Raw genomic sequence first — 20,803 nt, 5'->3', positions numbered from 1 at the left:
TATATAGGTGTGCAATTAAAGATTTAAATATGTTTATATTAACAATGGATCAAATGTGTAATGTGAATGTGTGTAACTCAAATCAGGCAATTTCCGGGCGGAAGCCGTATGCATCGGAAGAAGATCTTGTTTTGTAATTTTATATTCTATACACTTTATATTTGGAAAACATAATAAGGGTAACGCTGTATGAAATAAAGAATATCAATGCCTGATATGAGATCTTTTAACTTTTATCCTTCAGGGTGTGAACAGGGTGTTTATCTGTGTGGTCCGAGGCTACATTATATTCCCAGCTGCTCTATGTGTGTCAGTGACAGATTATAAATATAGACTCAGGGCTAAACTGGAAAAGTCCCTCCAGTCGAGGGGGACTCATGACAAGGGGAAACTTTCCCTGACACACACACACACACACACACACACACACACAGGTAATTTGTATTTTGCAGTCAGTCCTTGATAATATCCCTATAAACACAGCTTCATGGGAACTCACTAATCACTGTTTGGCTCATCTTAGGACTGTTTGCCTGCATCATGTTACATGTTACACTCTTCTTTACGTCATCTGCAGGAGTTGTATTCAGGCAGGGAGAAACTGTTTGCATCTATTATTCATTAATAAATAAAAGCAAATGTTATCAACCTTCACTCTGATGACAAATCCCTGTGGCTCTCAGCTAAGAAACCTCACTGAACATTATAACATTTTATCTCTAGGGGTTGTATTTTCTGTTCTATCCTTGTTATATCTATTGCAGAATTGCTGTCATTATTTTTACGCTTAAAGCTAAAGCATCACATATCAACAACATCCCAGTATTATTGTTATTAGATTATCCTGCCAGAATATGAAGTCATTGTAGGTGTGACTTGTAAAGCCTGCAGCAGTATGTTGCCTAATACACATCGAGGCTCCATCAAGTTAGCCACAATAAACTGTGGTGAAACAGGAAGTGTCGACCTTCAAGTGATAAAAACAAAATGGCCAATTTTAAATTAGATTGTTATTTTAGTGATCAAATTAAATAATAAATAAACTCAACTTTAGTATCTCCCTAACCATAATAAAATACTTATACTCAGTTGGATTATTTCCAAATGTCCAGACCTGCACATATATCCAAAAAAAATTATTGCTAATACTATGTATTTAAAAAACAAACAAACAATCAAACATCATCAAATAACTTAATAATATGATTTTATTATTAAATATAAATAAATAAGTAGAAAAAATAAAGTAAAAATGAGTACTTTGATCCTGTCCTTTGTATTGTTTTGGGGAATTTGTAGGTTTTGGCAACCTGGGGGGAGATTATATTCCACAATTTAAAAAAAGAAAAGAATGCAAAGGTATTTTTAAATACCATGCATTCTTATCACTTATAAAGTCATAAATTTATGAGGAAAAAGTTGTAAAATTACAAGAATAAAGTCATAATTTTACGAGAAAAAGGTTTGTAATATTACAAGAATAAAGTCGTAATTTTACGAGAAAAAAGTCGTAATGTTACGAGAATAAAGTCATAACTTTACGAGAAAAAAAGTCATAATATTACGAAAATAAAGTCATAACTTTACAAGAAAAAAGAAAATAATACGTAAAATTACTACTTTATAATATTATGACTTTATTCTCGTAAAGTAACAACTTTTTTTCTCGCACATTTATGACTTTATTCTCGTAAAATTACAACTTTATTCTCGTAATATTACGACTTTTTTTGTAAATTTATGACTTTATTCTCATAATTTTATGATTTTTTTCTCGTAAAGTTATGACTTTATTCTCGAAATCTCCGATTTTTTCCCCCCTTTAATACTACCTTTAATACATCTAATACTCCATTGTATGATGTGTCCCCTTTAAGGCCAGCTAAAATAATTAATTAATTTTATTTCCCAAAAATTATAATCGTGGCAGTGTGGTGAGACCTTTTGGAACAGCAATCAACACTTTTATGCTGTTAATTAAAAAAAAAAAAAAAAAATTACTTTTGTACAAACCTGCATTCAACAAGGCTCTTTTATTCTGAAACTTCTCAACTTCCGGTTCCCTCCTCACCTCAGTCAGCTTGACTCTAGCTGTCTCCGCTCTGCTCCAGGAGGCGCGTGTTTGTTGTTGTAGCCGGTGAAGGAGCAGTGTGAGCCGGATGAGAGGAGAGGAGAGAGAGGGTCCTACACCGCTTACAGAGGAGCTGTCAGAGAGACAGGTGGACTTTATCTGTCCCCAGGAGAAGGACACAGTGGAGGGGACACATTATCAACATCATCTCCATCGGTGTCTCATTAGAGAGACTTCTCAGACATCATGACTTCAGTGTGGAAGCGGCTGCAAAGGGCCGGAAAGAAAGCGAGCAAGTTCCAGTTCGCTGCTTCATTTCAAGAGCTGATGATAGAGTGCAACAATAAATGGTAAGTTACTTATTTAAAACACCTTTAACTTAAGCTAATATACAGTTTATATGTGTGTGTTGTTGTGTTTTCTTTGGGTAAAAGCTGCCCTTAAACCAAATGACAGGCAGAGAAAGAAAGTGATGCCAGACTCCATTCAAAATATTAACATTTTAATGTTTGGCAAAAAAACAACAACACAAAAATGGCATTTGAGCAACATTTATATCAATAAAATAATGAACCTATTATTGGTTTATTATTCCGTCATTATTATTATTTACACAGAGGACCGGAAGTGAACTTGAATTTAAAAAAAGTTGAGTTTTTTCTTTATAAAATGCTTTTCTTAATCCTCAGAGTGGATGCCATTGCATTGTTTTTAATAAAACATGTCAGTCAAGCTGGGATTTCTGTTGTCAGAAGGACATTTCTTTTAAACTTGTGTTAATAATGTGTTAAGATAATAATCATAATATGGTGATGCTCCTTCAGAGAGCACGCCCCAGCACTTCCGCCTTCTGCATGCTGTTGTTGTTTAATATAGAGCCTATCATGTAGTTGATATCATGTGGTATGACATCCTGTTAGCTAGGGCAGCCCAGAGTCATGCTGAATTAGTTAATAGTTTTCATGTGTAGAAGAACAGTAGAGTCAGGTGTGCAGGTGGAGAGATGATGTGGTCAACCACAGCATCAGAACCAGCAGGGCTGCAGCCAGGACTTTAGTACAATGACGTCATACATTTAATGCCACCTCACCCACCAATTACATTTTTTTCTGACTAGACCAGGGGTCAGCAACCTGAGGGTCCGGAGCCACATGAGGCTCTTTAGCTCCTCTCCAGGTGCTCCCTGTGGATTTATAAAAGAAAATTAGTGGAAATTATTTTTTTTTGTTTACATTTTCATTTATCATTGTTGCAGGTCTAATGTATGACGGTACGACGGAGTATTAGGGCCACATTGAGGAAAAATAAATAAATCTGAGATTTCGAGAATAAAGTCATAATATTATAAAGTAGTAATTTTACGTGTTATTTTCTTTTTTTCTTGTAATGTTATGACTTTGTTTTCGTAATTTCACGATTTTTTTCTCGTAAAGTTATTACTTTATTCTCATAATATTACAGCTTTTTTTCTCATAAAGTTAAGACTTTATTTTCGTAATTTCACGATTTTTTTCTCGTAAAGTTATGACTTTATTTTCATAATATTACAACTTTTATCTTGTAAAGTTATGACTTTATTCTCGTAATATTATGACTTTTTTCTTGTAAAGTTATGACTTTATTTTCGTAATATTACAACTTTTATCTTGTAAAGTTATGACTTTATTCTCGTAATATTATGACTTTTTTCTCGTAAAGTTCTGATTTTATTTTCTTAATATTACGACTTTTTTTATCGTAAAGTTACAACTTTATTTTCGTAATATTACGACTTTTTTCTCGTAATATTATGACTTTATTTTCGTAATATTTCGTCTTTTTTCTCGTAATATTATGACTTTATTTTCGTAATATTTCGTCTTTTTTCTCGTAATATTATGACTTTATTCTCGTAATATTACGACTTTTTTCTTGTAAAGTTATAACTTTATTCTCGTAATCTTGAGGTCAGAGGTCAAGGGACCCCTTTGAAAATGGCCATGACGGTTTTTCCTCACCAAAATTTAGTTTGGAGCGTTATCTAACCCGCTCAGCATGCACACAGTCCGATTAGATAGCAGCTTACTGATGGAAACTTTAAGGGTTTGGAGCAAAACGTCCACGCCCAGTGTAGATGAGGGTGTAGATCAGAGTCATAAAGAACAGTCATACGTTGTTAGTCTTTTGCTCTGTTGGTCTGACTGCGTCAGTCTTGGCACTGCAGGAGTTCCTTTAATTCCATTATCATTACTCACAGTGCAGTCAGCATGTGTTTCCAATCCTCCAGCCCTGGCTTGCAGAGTGACCTACCTTCCTGTCACTCTGTTCTGTATTATCTAAGAAGTATGATACACACGGACCAGTATCAACATGTCTGTCATAGAGGGCGTTTAGTTTATCCACACACTGAGGATTGATATACTTTGCTTGTTCTGTGCTACACTTATGTTCTCCCCTTAGGCACATCATTATATTACTTACACATGGAATTTATAGGGAAGCAAGAGCAGACTGTAAATGTACAGATACAGTATATAGGATAACATTATAGTATATAGGACAACATTATAGTATATGGGACAACATTATACATGTTTATGATGTTGAAATTGTGTATTTTTTCAATGGAGTCTGGGGGGATCTTTGAGGTAATGGTCCATGAGCTGACGTTTTGTCGGTGGTTTCTTAAAGTGAAACTGAAACGTTCAGCCAAGTTCAACTGGTTTACTGAAGGGATTTCCACTCTGATGAAAATGTGTATACACAACATGACAAATGTCAACATCTAAGAGAAAAGAAGAAGATCCGTTTCATCTTTTTGTTGCAGTACTCTAGCCTTTGGCGTCACTCGGTTGGTTGGCTTGGCTAAGTTACACAGATTTAACGGTAGAGACCGTTAAATACGGAGACTGAGGAGACACAGGACTGAAGAAACAGGACTGAAGAAAACAAAAAGGGGGGACACTATTATATTCCTGGATGTAAAGATTAGTTTTACAATGTTAAAAACCAAGGACAAAACAGTCCATTTCATAAACTGACGCTGAAACGGAGATCAGTAACGTTACTGCAGTAGCGCTGTGAAACTGAAAGAGCCCACGGACAGACACTGAGTCCAGCTGCAGCTGGCTGTCTCCCCATCTCCCGTCCTTTCCCCTCCTTTGTATCTGGCAACCAGCGCTATAGCCAGCGATATCACACAAATGAACATGTTATCTCTTGTTTGGTTTAATCTGAACAGGAACTAAAATGTAAATGTACAAGTTGTGGTTATTGGGGGGAGTTCCATGCTGCAACTGTTTCTTAACAACAGTGTGTAATCATCCACAAAGCACGTCTGCACAGCGTCTCTGACTGTGTCTCTAGTTGCCAGTCGTGTGTACAGGTTTTGGTCTCTGTACAGGCATGATGGTACCAAATCTGGCACCCTCGCTGTGACGTCAAGATTCCAGTTAACTGCACAGTCACTGCACCTGGCTGCTGTTAATCATGAAATAGTTCCAGCATGTAACCTCTTTTAAAAAACAACCAAGATACAACATGTTAATCATTGAGCTTTAGAGGTAGGTGGTATGGGCATTTTTTAACTTTAGAGAGAGCCAGGCTAGCTGTTTCCATCTGTTTCCAGTGTTTATGCTAAGCTAGGCTAATCACATCCTGACTCCAACTCCATAGTTAACACACACAGACATGAGGCTGATATCTATCCTTTTATATGAAAGCAGTGGTCTCATTGAAGTGAATGAGGAGGCAGTGTCCTCTGTCGGTCTGAAAAAACTTAAAGGAGACATATCATGCATATTTTCAGGTTTATACTTGTATTTGGGGTTTCTACTAGAACATGTTTACATGCTTTAATGTTCAAAAAACACATTATTTTTCTCATCCTGTCTGTCTGAATAAGCCTGTATTCACCCTCCGTCTGAAACGCTCCGTTTTAGTGCCTGTCTCTTTAAGACCCCCTCCCGTAAAAGGCCCAGTCTCTCTCTGATTGGCTTGTGAGGAAAAATATGGTGTACCTTTACAAAGGTAGTTGGCCAATATCTACTCACTTTACTCAGCACAAATGAGTATTGGGTGAATGTAAACTCCAACGCTATCGTGATGCGTTCAATTGTAATCTTGTAAAATGTAGTTTTTGGCGAGAAACTTGAATAAATTCAGATGTTTGAAGGAGATTTTTTCACAGAAATATAGTACAGCTATATATGCAGCTAGTGCAAGAGCAAGTATTTAAATAAAAATACAATAATTTATTTCCTATTCATTTGAATTGTGTGTTTTTTTTGTGGAAATAAACCACTATAAATAAAAATAACAAAAGAAAAGGATAACATTTAGAATTTTTGAAGGTTGAAATGCAGCACAACATGGAAGTGAAAAGCAGCGCTCTGTTTGTTTAAATGTGAAATTGCAATAAAAATATTTTGTCCCTAAAATCTCTGACTAATTGTGATCTCAATATTGATCAAAATAATCGTGATTGTCCATAATCGTGCAGCCCTAAAGCGACCCCTTTAAATCACCTGAATCGGTACAATAAAGCCAATAGGAGAGTGAGGGAAATGTCGTCTCAACCCACACGGTCCTAAAAAGACTCATCATGCAAAAAATAATTGAAGACGTCTGTGTGGGTGTATAGGGGCTTTAAAGTTTAGCAAGAAATAAAACTCACAGTCTCGGACGGTATGTTTGTTTTCTACAGTCTCTGTCAGGAATGTGTAAAATGTGGATCAGCTAGAAGGGCCATCTCCCTGAAGCGATAAGCGAAAGCCACCTACATTGAAGTGTTTAGACAGTCTGCGAAAACTATTTAGATGTCGTATGATCAACAACTTCCCCTCACACCATCCAGCATTCCCTCATATGGTAAAGCTCAAACACGTCCTACTTCAAACTGTGGAAAACAAACACTTGAGAGGTATTTGCCAGTCAGATGTGATAGTTATGTTAATGACATGTATTTTGTCTTGAGGAGCTTTACTCTGCAAACCACCAACCTGCAGACTACCGGCGGGCTAAAAACACTGTTGTACATTTGTAGGTCAGCCTGTTGATAAGTAGTGCAGCAGGTGTAGGATTGCTATTAAGCCTCTGTGAAGTTCAGCACAGCAGACGTTGTCTATTTCTGTTCTGTCTCTTTCTCCCTGCTCTCTCTCATCTTCACAACCATTCTCACCAACCCACACATTAGTCATGAGAGACATGCAACATGAGAAGGAGTCACTCTGTCCCCAGTCTTGGAGCAGGAGGGCTCTTTAAAGGCCAATACTGACTATATGGATTCAATACTTCTTGGAATTGAAGCTGTCAGCACACTAGTTGATCATGTGCTCCAGTGCTCATGCTAAGGCTGTGTATTGACAAGAATCTGGTGATACGATACTTGTCATGATACAGGGGTTACGATTCAATATATTGCGATATATTGCGATACTGTAAGCAAGGCGACATAAGTAAAAAACACACTGCCATATGCATAAAATCTGAGTAAAAAACAACCAAAAATAAGTTCACCTTTTACCTTTATGCAATCAGAACAGTGGGAACTGCTTTTGCATTTGCAAATGAAATGAAATAAAGTATGGACTGAGTTAATCTTTGCATATAAACTTAACTAAAAGTCGATTCAGTATCATCAAATATGATAATATCTCAATATACTCAATATTTATGATATTTTCTAACACCCCTAGTTCATGCTATTTGTTATTCTTGCCATTCATTCGTTTTATTTTTAATTAATTTGGCTCTTATTTTTGTAGTTTCTATCAGTTATGATAAAATTGTCACCAAAGTGATCACTGAAATTTGGGAATATGGCTACAATGAGTCCAAAAACATGAAAAGTCAAACTGGAAACAAACCAACTGTTTATCCAGATTATATAAACCACTTTATATGGAGGCCAAACTGAAAGTGAGCACACTTGAAAATGTCGCTGATAATCCCTCATTACAATGTTGAAGCAGGAAGTCAGTCTGTAAACTGTTGGATGGATGTTTACAACAAACAGTTTGGGTAAAAACTGGAGCATGATAGAAAGTTAGCATGATGAGGGTAGCTGTTCCTAACACTTGACGGCTGGGAGAAAAGCTGTGTCGGCGGGTCAGAGGTCAGAGGGAGAGGAAACGTCACAGAACGCCTCAAATATCCACAGTGCCTGGAGCACATGGGACAACGCCTAGCTACCAGCTGTTCAAATGAACCAAAACTAAACAAAGCTGTCATCACGCCTGGTCAATCTCTGCATAGGATTGTACCATCTTTTGTCTTCCATATAAGGTTGCCTGACAGTCTTCGGTGGATGTAGATCTCACTGTTAGACGCATCCACCGATGGCTGATGTCGAGCTTTGGAAACCAAAGACAGCTTGTGTCTCTGTTTACATATATAGCATATCGGTTTTCCATTTGCTTCAAAAGATATTCAATCTGCCATGCATCCAAAGTGACAATGTGGAGTCTGACAGACTGTGATTTTATTAGACTCATCTCAAACAGTGTGGCATTGAGTGAACCTGTAAGACTGCTGTTATCGCCACCTGCTGAGGAAGACTGTGAGATGTGGTCGAAAGCTCTGGGTAAAAGCTAGTTTTTTTTGCATACTACTGGTCAAAGGTCAAGAATGAACTTTTTTTCTGTAACCTGTGATAAAGGTATCCAGATATGTGATTACAAAACAATCTGTGGTTATGGTTCTAATACAATGGTGACCTCATAAATGTGTCATGAACAGTAGCAGCCTGCAGATCACATCCTCTTTTTTCAGGGCAGAGCGTGAGGAAATGGAGTTGAAACGGAAACATAATGTGGCCTCAGGTCATGCTGTTTTCACAGCAATGGCTTCATCCACATCTCGGTTCTCCGGGCTCAACAGTAAGGGGTTGCCAGATTGCCATTCGCAACCATTTTGTGAAATTGGCAACCACTTTTTAACATAAAAAGTGCACTCAAAAATAAATCAAATTTTAATATTTGTCACATAAGTGATATTTGAATATTACAGTCAGAAGCGGAACCAGACAACGCTGTGTGTGCATTGGTGCGTTGACTCGTGTGTGCATCTGTTTTTAGAGACAACGGAGAAGCGAATGAAGTTGTTTGACTGTGGAGTGAAAAGTTCGACTAACCCGTCACAAACAAATGTGCAAATAATTTCAACTGACAAAGAACCAGATGAACCTGAACGACAAACAATGGGAGGTCTCCCACTATTCATATAGTATGTTTGCAGTGTTTACAGTATCTTCCTCTCGCTCTCTCACAGAGGCACTCATCCGGTCAGAGCTGTTTATCCCCAGGAGACTTAACTCTCTATCACTGAGTTGTTGCTCACACAGTCACAAGATTTTCATTTTCTGTTTTGAGAGCACACACAGACGGGCTAGTGTGCACGCTACAATCTGCCCTCATCCTGAGCCTGTGCTCTTCCTCGCACTACATTATTAGATTACATGGAATTAGATGATGGATTATCTCAACAACCATCATGATGGATGGGTTGTCATGAAATGTCATGTTTCCCACAGGATGAATCAATCACTTTAGTGATCGCCCTGAATTTTCATCCAGTCTGTTTTAAAGCTGAAGTAGGCGAGATTGGTGCAAATATGATTAAAAACAAAGTTATTTTTATAAAACGGTCGCTATATCGTGACAGCAGTGCATGAAACAGGTAACCTGAAAAAAATCACGTGCCTCTGTGTCCTCCGGTGCTCCTAACGGCAAAAAAGAGAGCCTGTTAACTCCACCTAAATGCATTTATTTGGTCTCATTTAACATGTGTATATACAACAGATACAACCCCAGTCTTTTTTTACAAATCATGACATTGATTGTGATCAAACTTTAGTCACTTTGTTCACTATAGAACTTTATTGTGTAAACAACAGTCAAACTGAAGCATCCTTTCAGAAACGTGTTAGCGTATCTACCCGGGTGGGTGTGTGTGTGGAAATAGTTTGTGTCTGTATGTTACATCCACGCTGGTCGTGATGAAACACTGGAAACACTAAAATGTTTTCTTTGATTGCAGGCAACCAGACAAACTGAGAGTGGTGTGGATCAGGAGAAACAGACGTCACAGCACGAAGGTAATAAAGCAGAGAGAGGTTCATTTAGAAGCATTCAAAATACACAATTGTCTCTACAGGGCTGATGGAGTACTAATGGTTACACTTCTGTGAGATATTGTTCTGGATTTTGATGGTTCCAAGAGGATAAACTTTCTTTTTATCTTGTATTTACAGCAGTGTAGCACAATTTTTAGGAGACAGGGGTTGGTATTTAAAGTGTGCTCTACAGAGGCTATAAGAAAACAACAATAGTGAGATTGAATCCCTTGTTTCTGTTATGTTTGTCCGTCAGCTCCACAGCTGGCAGCCTGGGATCAAAAACCCCTACAGAGGCATGGTGCTTTGGCAGGTTCCAGAGAGTTTAGACATCACTGTCACACTCTTCAAGGTATGAGCTTTAGTCTTGACTTAGTCGCAGCCGATGAATTATTTGGATTACAGATAGGATAATTTATTTGTCTGTCAACAGGACCCTACTGCAGAGGAGTTTGAAGACAAGGAGTGGACTTTTGTCATTGAAAATGTGAGTCTGCAGGATCTGCGTTATCCTTAGTTGTGATTTTAATATGTATTCTCAGGAAGAAAGAAGTTTCTGTGCTCAGCATTGACTTCCTTATCCATTGGTTTTATTTATTAGGAGACGAAAGGCCGTAGGAAGGTGTTGGCATCAGCAGATGTCAATATGAAGAAGTTTGCCAGTGCCACGCCGGCCCAGTATGACGTAACGCTGAAGCTCAAACCGCTGTCTGTCAAAGTGGTGGAAGCCACGCTGAAACTGAACTTGTCTTGTGTCTTTCTGAAAGAGGGCAAGGCCACGTAAGTCATCAACCCAGCAGCATATATCATTTACTTAAAGCAGTAAATCCTCCAAGCTGTAAAGTTTATCCCAGAATTGAAAGTTTTTGAAGACCAGATTTTAGATATCCTTAGACATCTAGTACTTTAAGGGGATTCTTTTCTACTCTCCACAGAGATGAGGACATGCAGAGTCTGGCCAGTCTATTGAGTATGAAACAGAGTGACATTGGAAACCTGGATGACTTCGTTGACAGCGATGATGAAGGCGGTGAGGAGAGGAGGGCCAGCTTCGGACCAGCTACTGCTGTTTCTGGTAAGACTGGGGACACACTTGAGGATCACTGGGGTGAATACACCAAATTAACACGCAATGACAGTTTGAGAAGAAATCCTAAACTGAGGCGTTCGGGAGCTACTTGATCCAAATACTGAAGGTCCTGATTCAAACGATAAAGTTAAAGATAGAGAGGAGACCTATCACTCTGTTAGAGCGAACGTACAGCGATGATTTTTTTGGGATCAGGATCATTTTTTGTGTTTGTTGTTGTAATACTCATTTTGGCCACAAGAGGCTGACGTGCTCCACTACCATATTATGTTCTAAACAGGACAAAAAGCATTACATTTTTTTTTTCCAGGTGAGTTTTAATTTACATAAATTCCCAACACACAATATATGTACCTTGTGTTTAGAGTGCAAGAAGAAATAAAACTAAATTTGTGACTTATATTTCAGAGAATTTCTGAGTTTTTTTCTAACAAATTTATGACTTTAGAATCTCAGAGAAATATTTTTTTTCTCATAAATTAGTTGTTTTTTCTCATAAATTTGCCACTTTCATCTCAGAGAATATTATTTTTTTTCTCATAAATTTACGACTTAATCTCGTAAATTCTGAGCTTTTTCTCTGAATAATACCCCCATCCCCGGCTCCGTAATAATAATAATAATAATAATAATAATAATAATAATAATAATAATAATAACTATTATTATTTATTTATTTTTACCTACAATGGCCGTCACAGCAGTTAAATGGTATCTTGCCTTGTCAAATGGCCATTTTTAATTATTGAAATCTGTAGTTGTAAATGTAAATATTATAATGTAATGTTTGTGTTATGATTTTAATTTCAACATCTCAGCCACATGCATACTGACACCATCCCTACCCTGCGCGTGCCTCTGAAGAAATCCGTTCTAAATAAAGTGTTGCTGCGCTACATTTAGAAAGGGAGAGTATATTTGTACTGCAATTTGCAGCTTCCATAATACATGGTGTAATTAATTCTGTACAGCTCCTCGTCCGTGTCCTGTTGTCAACCTCAACTCTGTGTTAGCTGTGAGGAGTCAAGCGAGGATGTCCCTTTCTCACCTTTTTATATCTCTTTGAACTGCGTTCTCAAACTGCTGCTTCCTCTTTTGTTTCCTATTTAAAACTCAGTTCCCTTTTCACTTTATCGTTCTGTCTGCTGTTCCTTTTTCTCTCTTTACAACAGCCTCTGCCTCCTCTATCATGAGAGTACATGACCTGGCTTGGAGGCCTGCAATAGAATCAGGCCCCACAGGTAAACTGTCTGTTCCCAACATATCTCAGTACTATCACTATCACTGCCACTCTTTCATCTCAGTCCTCTTCCCCCTTTTCACTTCCTCTCCTCCTGATGTGTTTCCTCAAAAATGTGCTGCAAAACGTCATTCCCACATCTCCACTTTCATGTATACATCTTAATTCTGCGTTTCACTGCTTCAAACCTTCATTTAATCTCTCCCTCCCCCATCTTTTCTCTTCACCCTGTCCTTCCATTCTACTCATCTCTTATCTTTCACCCAGTAACCTCAGAGATGGATTGGAAAACTGGCATTTCCTCCACCATCTCGGTCTCATCTCGTCCTCCTCAGCCCGAACCCCCAGACCCCTCTGTTCCATCCTCTTTACGCACGCGACCACCGAGCATTACCCAGCAGGCTCGGCCCACCCCCTATGCCTACACATTGCCAGCCTTTACACGTGCTCACCCTCCTGCGCTTCCCAAAATCTTCCAGCCCGGTGCCGGATCAGGTATCGGTCAACAGATATTCCTCATCCTGTGTGGTCTCTTGTCACTTTAGGGTCAGATTATGTTGGTAAATTTGTAATTTTCTTTAGTAAAGAATTGTTTAATTCATGCCAGGAATATTAGATGCATTTGAGAATGATTCCGTGCATCCTGTTGCACCAGTTCCAGGTCCATAATTCAACATTTCCTCTGTGCTCAATGCTGATGTTTTGAAACGTAACAGAAACGTAACAGAATATTGATTCATATTTGATCAGCGCTGCCTATTTTGACCGTTTGATCGGAGTTTGCGAGTGATTGACAGCTGGCTCTCATAGACAGCAGATGGACAGCGGACCTCAGATCAGCTCTTACTGCTTGTTTTCATCTTTAAGTGATCAAAAAAAAAATTAAATATTGTATATACACATGGGTTCTTGGAACTAAGTCAATTTCGTTTCCTACAGATTCTGCATTCATATGCAGATATCTGTCTGTAAACCTTCTGTGTATTTCTAGTTTCCCTCATCATTTTTCTCTCTATTGGTTTGTCTTCCCGCTCTCCTCTTTCCTCTTGCCACTTCCTGTCTGCACTCTGCTATCTTCTTTAGTGCCCATTTCAGCTCCTCGAAGGCCCCATAGCTTCCACAGTGACTCCTCTCCAGCTGAGGGCTTGGAGGCTTTCGCTTCCTTCGTCCCTTCTAAAGCCATCTCCGTCTCTACTCTCTCTTCTTCACCCCCCCTTGATCCATCTCTCCATACTTTCTCTGATACCTCGCAAGCAGGTATTACATAACTCAATTCAAAATTGTGATTTCTAATTGATGAAACTATCCAAAATACAGTACATGGTGCTGTTTTATTGGTCTTCATCAGGGCTAATGCTGCATTCACATTCAATAGAAAAGACAGACATGAGTTCCAGCTGCGCTTGCAACACAACGGTCACCAACTATTCCGTTAGTTGTTTACAGCTTGTTGATATTATGGCTCTTCTTTCAAATCACATGTGGATGCAGCATTAGTCTTTGTGTGCTTTTTGTTCTGCCATCTTTTTCCTTTTCTTTTATTCTTTCCGTCTTCCCTCTCTCAGCCTGGAAAACACAGAGTATACCTTCCTTTTCTTCTGTGTCCTCCTCCTCCTCCTCATCTTCAGCTCCTCTCAGCTCCTTCCCTCTCATACTTCCACCGCCTCCTGCTTCCAGACAGCCCAAAACTCGCCTCACCAGGCCCACCAGCCTGCCATCTGGCCCTGAGACAGGTAGAGGGACCTGTCAGAGGCTAGCTCACACCTTTTCCATTCATACACCTGTTACTATGCCTTTACGTGTGTTTCTCTCCCTCTATCCTTCCATGTTTGTGTTCCCCCCTTCTCCTTATTTTCCCAGCCTCCTGGCAGAGTGAATGGAGGCCTCCTAAATCTCAGGCCCCTCTAGCACAGCCGGCCTACTCTCCTAAGTTTCTGCATCTCTCTGCCAATGATCCCGGACAGCCCGCAGCGCTGCAGAAACAGCAGATAGAGACGCCATGTAATGCTGCTCTACCTTTAACCCGACTCAAGCCTGACATCCTCCCTTGTTATTCAGCCTCAGCCTCCCTGCTGTGTCCTTTCATTCATGTTCACTCTCAACCCAGCACCTCTTCTCCTGTGCTAACATTTGATTTACTGATATGTAGCTTTCATTCCTCCTTCAGCATTTTTTTTTTTATAGAATTCCCCTCCGCATGTTATCTAGTCCAGTAGTGCCCAAGCATGGTTAAAGATGATTCTCATTGAATTCACATTTGCTCACATGCTGTATGTAAAGTAGGGTTGTCAATCGATTACAATATTTTTAATAGCATAAATGACAAAAATGTAAATCAAGATTATGAAATAGTAATTAAAAAAATATGATTGTAAGTAAAAAATTATCACATTTAAAATCAAAATGATAATTTGATAATTAGTAGGGCTGTCAATCGATTAAAATATTTAATTGTGATTAATCGTATGATTGTCCATAGTTAATGTGTTCAAAATGTAGCTTAAAGGGAGATTTGTCAGGTATTTAATACTCTTATTAACATGGGAGTGGACAAATATGCTGCTTTATGCAAATGTATGTATATATTTATTATTGTAAATCAATTAACAACACAAAACAATGACAAATATTGTGCAGAAACCCTCACAGGTACTGCATTTAGCATTAAAAAAACATGCTTAAATCATAACATGGCAAACTGCAGCCCAACAGGCAACAACAGCTGTCAGTGTGTCAGTGGGCTGACTTGACTATGACTTGCCCAAAACTGCATGTGATTATCATAAAGTGGGCATGTCTGTAAAGGGGAGACTCGTAGCTACCCATAGAACCCATTTTCATTCACATATCTTGAGGTCAGAGGTCAAGGGACCCCTTTGAAAAAAGCCATGACAGTTTTTCCTTGCCAAAATTTAGAGTAAGTTAGTTTCATATGACACTAGTATCTTCACTCTAGCTTTAAAACTGAGCCCACTACAACCTAAAAATTGGAAGTTGCGTTAATGCGTTAAAGAAATTAGTGGCGTTAAAACGAATTTGCGTCAACGTGTTAGTATCGAGGTTAACTTTGACAGCCCTAATGTAAAGACTTTGCTGGGTATTCATGCTGTAAGCATTTATAAACTGATCCTACATGAGAACAAACCAAACAATGAACTGACCTACTAACAAGTATTGTGTGTATCAAAGCCTGATATCTCTTCTTTTGAGCCATAGAGCTCCATTGTTGTCCTAAACCACATCAATGAGTCACACCGTTGCCCTGAGTGACATGTTCCTTTATAACCATTAACACACACACTGTAGTTCATTCTGACTAAGTCCCACATACACCGTCCTGCTGCCACAAAAACTCACTCGAGCACCGAATGTGGATTAATCCGCCGCTGAAAGTAGTCCCCCCACAAATCCACTATTTCCTCCTGTTTGTTTCCTAAAAACTACAGTGACCAGCGAGAAGGAGAAAAATATCTTCAGTAGGAACCAAATATCCAGCAAATCACTTTTACATGCATCATGTGAGCAAACGAGAGTGCAAACAACGTCTTCTATGTTTGTGCACCGTCAGATATTATAAAACAGGCAGCAGAGTTCTCCGTAACACTTTCCCACGCCCATGTCTATAATGAATTATAAGCATAGCACATCGACTCATAACACTTTATAATTATAGTTATAGCTATAAGCACTCATAAATATTCATAATTATTTATAACAATCATCAATAAACACATTATACGGCATTTTATAATGATGTCAAGTATCATACCATTTCATTCACTTTACTTAAAGCAAAAAATGAGCACTTAACGTGACTTCTAACCAGCTTGTAATGTTTTATATGTGTCTATACCTCAGGGATTTCATTATTTCACTTAAAGCACCCAATGGCCACTTAGAATAATCACATTATTATGCATTATAACAGTGATTATAACGGTATTATAACGCAACTCATTTACTTTAATTCATCAAGGGTTTTCTCCGTTTTTTTATTCTTTGTTCGCCGTGGAGGCATGCACGAAAAACAAAGTTTTAAACACGTTGTGAGCAATTATTATACAATAATCATTCCTTTAAAAGCCTGATCTGTGTCCATCCCATGCCTTTTTTTGCCTCTGGCTCATCATGTGCAGCACTACCTGCTCTCCCTCTCACCTCTTTGTGCTAAGTGAAATGCCTGCAGCATACTTCAGTTATGTGTCATTAATATTCCACCTTCCGTTCCCTCTACTCTTCTCTTCCTTCCCATCATCCCTCTGCCCCATTTCCTCTCTGTCAGCGTCAGTCTCTCTGCCCACTGGTCAGTCTTTGGAGCAGAAACCTCAGGGAGGGTCTGGATATGTTCCTTCCTGGAGACCCCAGGTCACCCCTACAGTAGAGACGCCCTCACCTCCTTCTTTAAGTTCTTCCTCTGCTCTTGTGCTCTTCGGGTCTTCTCCTCCTCCTCCTCCTCCTCCTTCTCAGCCTCATATATCCCAAACTGCCACAACCTTCCACGTTGACGAAGAAGCAGGTACAGAAAAAGGAACCATGATCCTGCTTGGTTAGAATTAGCATCAACCCTTGAGTGACTAAACCACACCATTATACGAGCACATGTCTCCCTCTGCTGGTTGTTTACATTAAAGCAGCTGATGCTGTGCTGGTGTGGTGGCATATGAACATCAACTTTCAGCTCATTATGTATAATCTCTTCTGTGCTCTTCTTTCGTTTCAGAATTCAAAAGACAGTTGAGCACGCTGAGTGAAGAGGACAACCAGAATACATCACCTACAAGTGAGCGTGAACACACAATGAGTAGACTAAAGTGACACCTATATGCAGTGACTACATGGCTAACTTCATATTGTTGTTCAGCTCCTGATCCCAGAGCGCCGGCCAGTCAGTCGTCCAGGGCTTCAGAGTGGAAAAGAGATGCACATTTTGGAGTTGAGGTTTTTAAGGCATCAGCAGGGTGAGTAAATATAAAAGGTTGCTTTTTATCGGGTTTGGTGTTTTCTATAATACGGTGTGGTTGGCATGGATGTCAAGGAGAAATCTACCCTCAGATACTCCAACACTGTTAATGACATCAATTTGTGGTGTCAGATGTATTAAGTGAGTAGTTTGCTCAAAACAACCGAGGATACTTTCATCATCAGTTGGTGGAGCTGTCATGAGAACTGTAATCACTCATGAAGAACATGTGATAGGAGTAAGAGGACCGTGAAGCTCTGATTTATTTACAAAGCACTTTTCAAGATAAAAGTAACAAAGTGCTTCAGAAAATTATTTAGCACAAAATATGTGACAGGCAGGATGGTGACAAACACAAGAGCAACAAATTAGAATGGAAAAAAAGATCCACAAAAGACAAAATGATCAGTTAAGAAAAGTGATATACTGTTCACTGAGGCTTGAGAAGTTTTTTAACACATTTGTGCCCAAAGATTATATTTAGTATGATAAGGAAAAATGTCACAACATTTGTTCTGATCGGTCGAACATTTTGAAATTTGGTACGGACATACTTTGGGCAAGTATCTAACAGTACAACTTTGAATTTTTTAGATCACATGAAATATCACACTTTTATTAATGGTCAAAGTCAGGATTTTTGAAAAATGAGGACAAACGCTAAAATTGTGTTTATTAAATGTTTTCCATATGAAATATATTTTTGCACCGTATATGTGTGCATATCTTTGATATTCAACTTGTTATGAGTTCATAGATACCAAATACTTGATTGTGCTCCTTGTAGTTTCTGAGATACATACTATATTTATTTACATGGGACTACTGTTTTTTTTTTATTGTTTTCAAAAAATAGTAGAATGGAAATATGGAAAACTCACTTTTCAGCCAAAAAGTTTGACCGATTTCTTAAAATTTCAGTCATGGGCACAAATGGGTTAATAATGTCATCTGAATTGGAGATTAGACGGAAACTATTTCAAAGATAAGGGGGACAGCAAATATTCTGTGTCTTCATTTTAAGCCACGGTCTGGGAATATCCAGTAGACACTTGGTAAGCCACCTGAGAGATTTTAAGTTATTATATAGCAATGTACCACGTAGTGCCTGCCTCAAGAAATGCTTTCAACAACCCCTGTGAACATGGGAGGGTTTAGTGTGAAAACATGTGGTCGGAAGCTGCTGGTACGTTTCCTTTCAGCGGTGCACAACAACATTTAACTAAACAACCCAGTGATGCCATTTAACTGAGCAATGAAACTTTTCTCTCTGTCACATCTTGACAACTGATTGTGATTGATTGTATCGATTAATTGAACGCTGAAAAAATACATTGTCAAACAACAAAATATGTCTGAAAATGCAAAGCACATTGCTGCTACGTGTATTTAACAATGTTAGAGCATTTATGGGTAGATTATTCCTTTAGTAATATGATTTCCATCAAACATTAATTGCACTGCATGTATGTTACTGCTAACAACTGTCTCGTCATACATGGCAACAAATTATTTGCACAGTGCATATGGTATTGTATTCTGCTCCATACTTACATTTGGCAACTGAGGGACGTGGGTCTATATTTTTATTCAAAGCCAAAGGAGTTGCTCACTGACTGAGTATAAAGTTTGTCGAGAGATACGGTCTGGTATTTTCTATCTAAACAAACATGGGGTGTTTGCTGCAGTTACAAAAGTTATTAACTGTGTCAAAATGGTGGCTTGTGTGGTTTCAATGTAGGAGCTTGCAGCCCGCAGTATGTAGTCTTATTCGTTTTGCAGACTACAGTGTTACAGGGATGAGGTTAGAGATGATTTATTTTGATTCATCCCAGTAATAGACCATATTTTTTCCTGAGGTTTGGTATACCCAATATGATACAAGACTACAAATAGATAAATTGTGTGCCTGAACAAACAGCAAATGATGTGATGTGTGTGAGTTAAGCAGTATTATTCATAAGATCCTTGAATCAAATGACTCCCTTTACTGTGAAAGGGTCGCTAGTAACCCCACTCTGTAGCTTTGTGTTTTAGTTTTCCAGGTTTGCTCATACGTTAGTTATATGTTACCTGGCCAGTGCAAAGTAGTGGAGCTAAAATAAATGAGTGGCCGGTGAAGAGCCAAATATTATTTTCAAAAGCAAATAGACTGAAATATTGTAGACTTGCATTTGACATTTAGCTTAAAAGAGGACACCTTCATCCTACAAACAAATGATCCCCATTTGTTTGGCATGAAAGCTCTTCTGGGAATGTTTGGAAGAATTCTAGGTTAAATAGGGAACTCTTTTACGTTAAATTGAAAGGGCTTGCCCAGTCAGAGTTGCCAAACATGACCCTGGTGCCCTCTGTTGAGCAGCTTGTATTGCTTATAGTCTTGTGGAAATGTTTCAGCACTGCAAAAAATGTGTTATTGTGCTGCTTGTTCAGCTGCGTGTAAAATTGCCTTGAATATGGGATTTTAAAAAGGATTCTTTTTACGTTGAAACTTAAACAAAAGCATCATGGTCAAAGTCATGTTGATGTGGCAAGTGCCCAGTGATCTGACAGTATTGTTTCAATGTACTATTTTAAACGGCTACTGCTGCTCATTCCGTCCGTGATTTATCACAAAACACTTGTTTGGTTCGTGACTTTAGTTTATGTTTTTTGTAGTTCCATGTCACATTGCTCATTTGCTTGTGTGGAATTCTGCGAATATGGCCTGGATATGGACTGCATTACTGCGGCGGCGACTTCCCTTACGTCATAACCCTGATCTTCATTTGTTTGTCCCTTAGACCTGAGAGCATGGCCTCTCTTCTGCCCCTTAGCCCCAGAACACCCGTAGCCGCAGGGCTCAATTATTTTGAGATGCCAAAAACACAGATGGATCAAACAGAATCAAGGCCAACAAGGACATTCCCGAACAGTCAACCAACACTTCCTCCCTTCAGTTCTGCACCTAAGCAAAACCAGGAGCTTCTGGTTCAACCAAGAAGTCACTTGTCCAAGATGACCATTCAGTTAGGGAATCCAGTAGCCCAACCAGAGCCTGTTCAATACAAACCCCTTTCTCCTAGCAACCCCCAACCTACTTCCAGATCACTCCAGGGACCTTTGTTGCACTTGCCTCAAATTGCTAAAACCTCTGACACAAAACCGATAGGAGTGGCCCATAAAAAAGAAGCTGTAACTATGGATTTGGGGTAAGTGTACTGTGGTAGTCTGTCAGTTAAATCCCCATTCTATAGTCTTAAAAATGCATCTAAGTTCAATGTTAACACTTGCAATGCAAAAGTTTCGTTTTTTTAACATCTTTCTAAAGCACTCCAGCCTTTTTGTTCTGACATCAATCTTTGGTATAC

General features: G+C 38.8%; 1 protein-coding gene across 12 annotated transcripts in view; it reads left to right on the top strand.

Moving 5' to 3' along the window:
- The first annotated feature begins 1,915 nt into the window (after positions 1-1,915).
- The window catches only part of ehbp1l1a (EH domain binding protein 1-like 1a), a 38,766-nt gene continuing 19,878 nt past the window's right edge, over positions 1,916-20,803 (top strand). For 3 of the 12 annotated variants that reach the window (XM_037759333.1, XM_037759331.1, XM_037759329.1), the window contains exons 1-15: positions 2,110-2,421; positions 10,088-10,145; positions 10,420-10,515; positions 10,597-10,650; positions 10,765-10,943; positions 11,099-11,238; positions 12,426-12,494; positions 12,761-12,988; positions 13,577-13,750; positions 14,059-14,226; positions 14,354-14,494; positions 16,776-17,009; positions 17,214-17,273; positions 17,355-17,451; positions 20,237-20,644. In XM_037759333.1, the coding sequence (XP_037615261.1) occupies positions 2,318-2,421; positions 10,088-10,145; positions 10,420-10,515; positions 10,597-10,650; positions 10,765-10,943; positions 11,099-11,238; positions 12,426-12,494; positions 12,761-12,988; positions 13,577-13,750; positions 14,059-14,226; positions 14,354-14,494; positions 16,776-17,009; positions 17,214-17,273; positions 17,355-17,451; positions 20,237-20,644 (2,210 nt within the window). In that variant the 5' untranslated portion in view covers positions 2,110-2,317. Of the gene's footprint in view, positions 2,422-10,087; positions 10,146-10,419; positions 10,516-10,596; positions 10,651-10,764; positions 10,944-11,098; positions 11,239-12,425; positions 12,495-12,760; positions 12,989-13,576; positions 13,751-14,058; positions 14,227-14,353; positions 14,495-16,775; positions 17,010-17,213; positions 17,274-17,354; positions 17,452-20,236; positions 20,645-20,803 lie in introns of all 12 variants that reach the window. The other 9 variants (XM_037759330.1, XM_037759332.1, XM_037759336.1 and 6 more) reach the window with 9 other exon arrangements.

Source organism: Sebastes umbrosus, chromosome 22 (assembly GCF_015220745.1).
Source record: "Sebastes umbrosus isolate fSebUmb1 chromosome 22, fSebUmb1.pri, whole genome shotgun sequence".
NCBI lineage: Eukaryota > Metazoa > Chordata > Actinopteri > Perciformes > Sebastidae > Sebastes > Sebastes umbrosus.
This window is presented reverse-complemented; position numbering and strand designations above follow the sequence as displayed.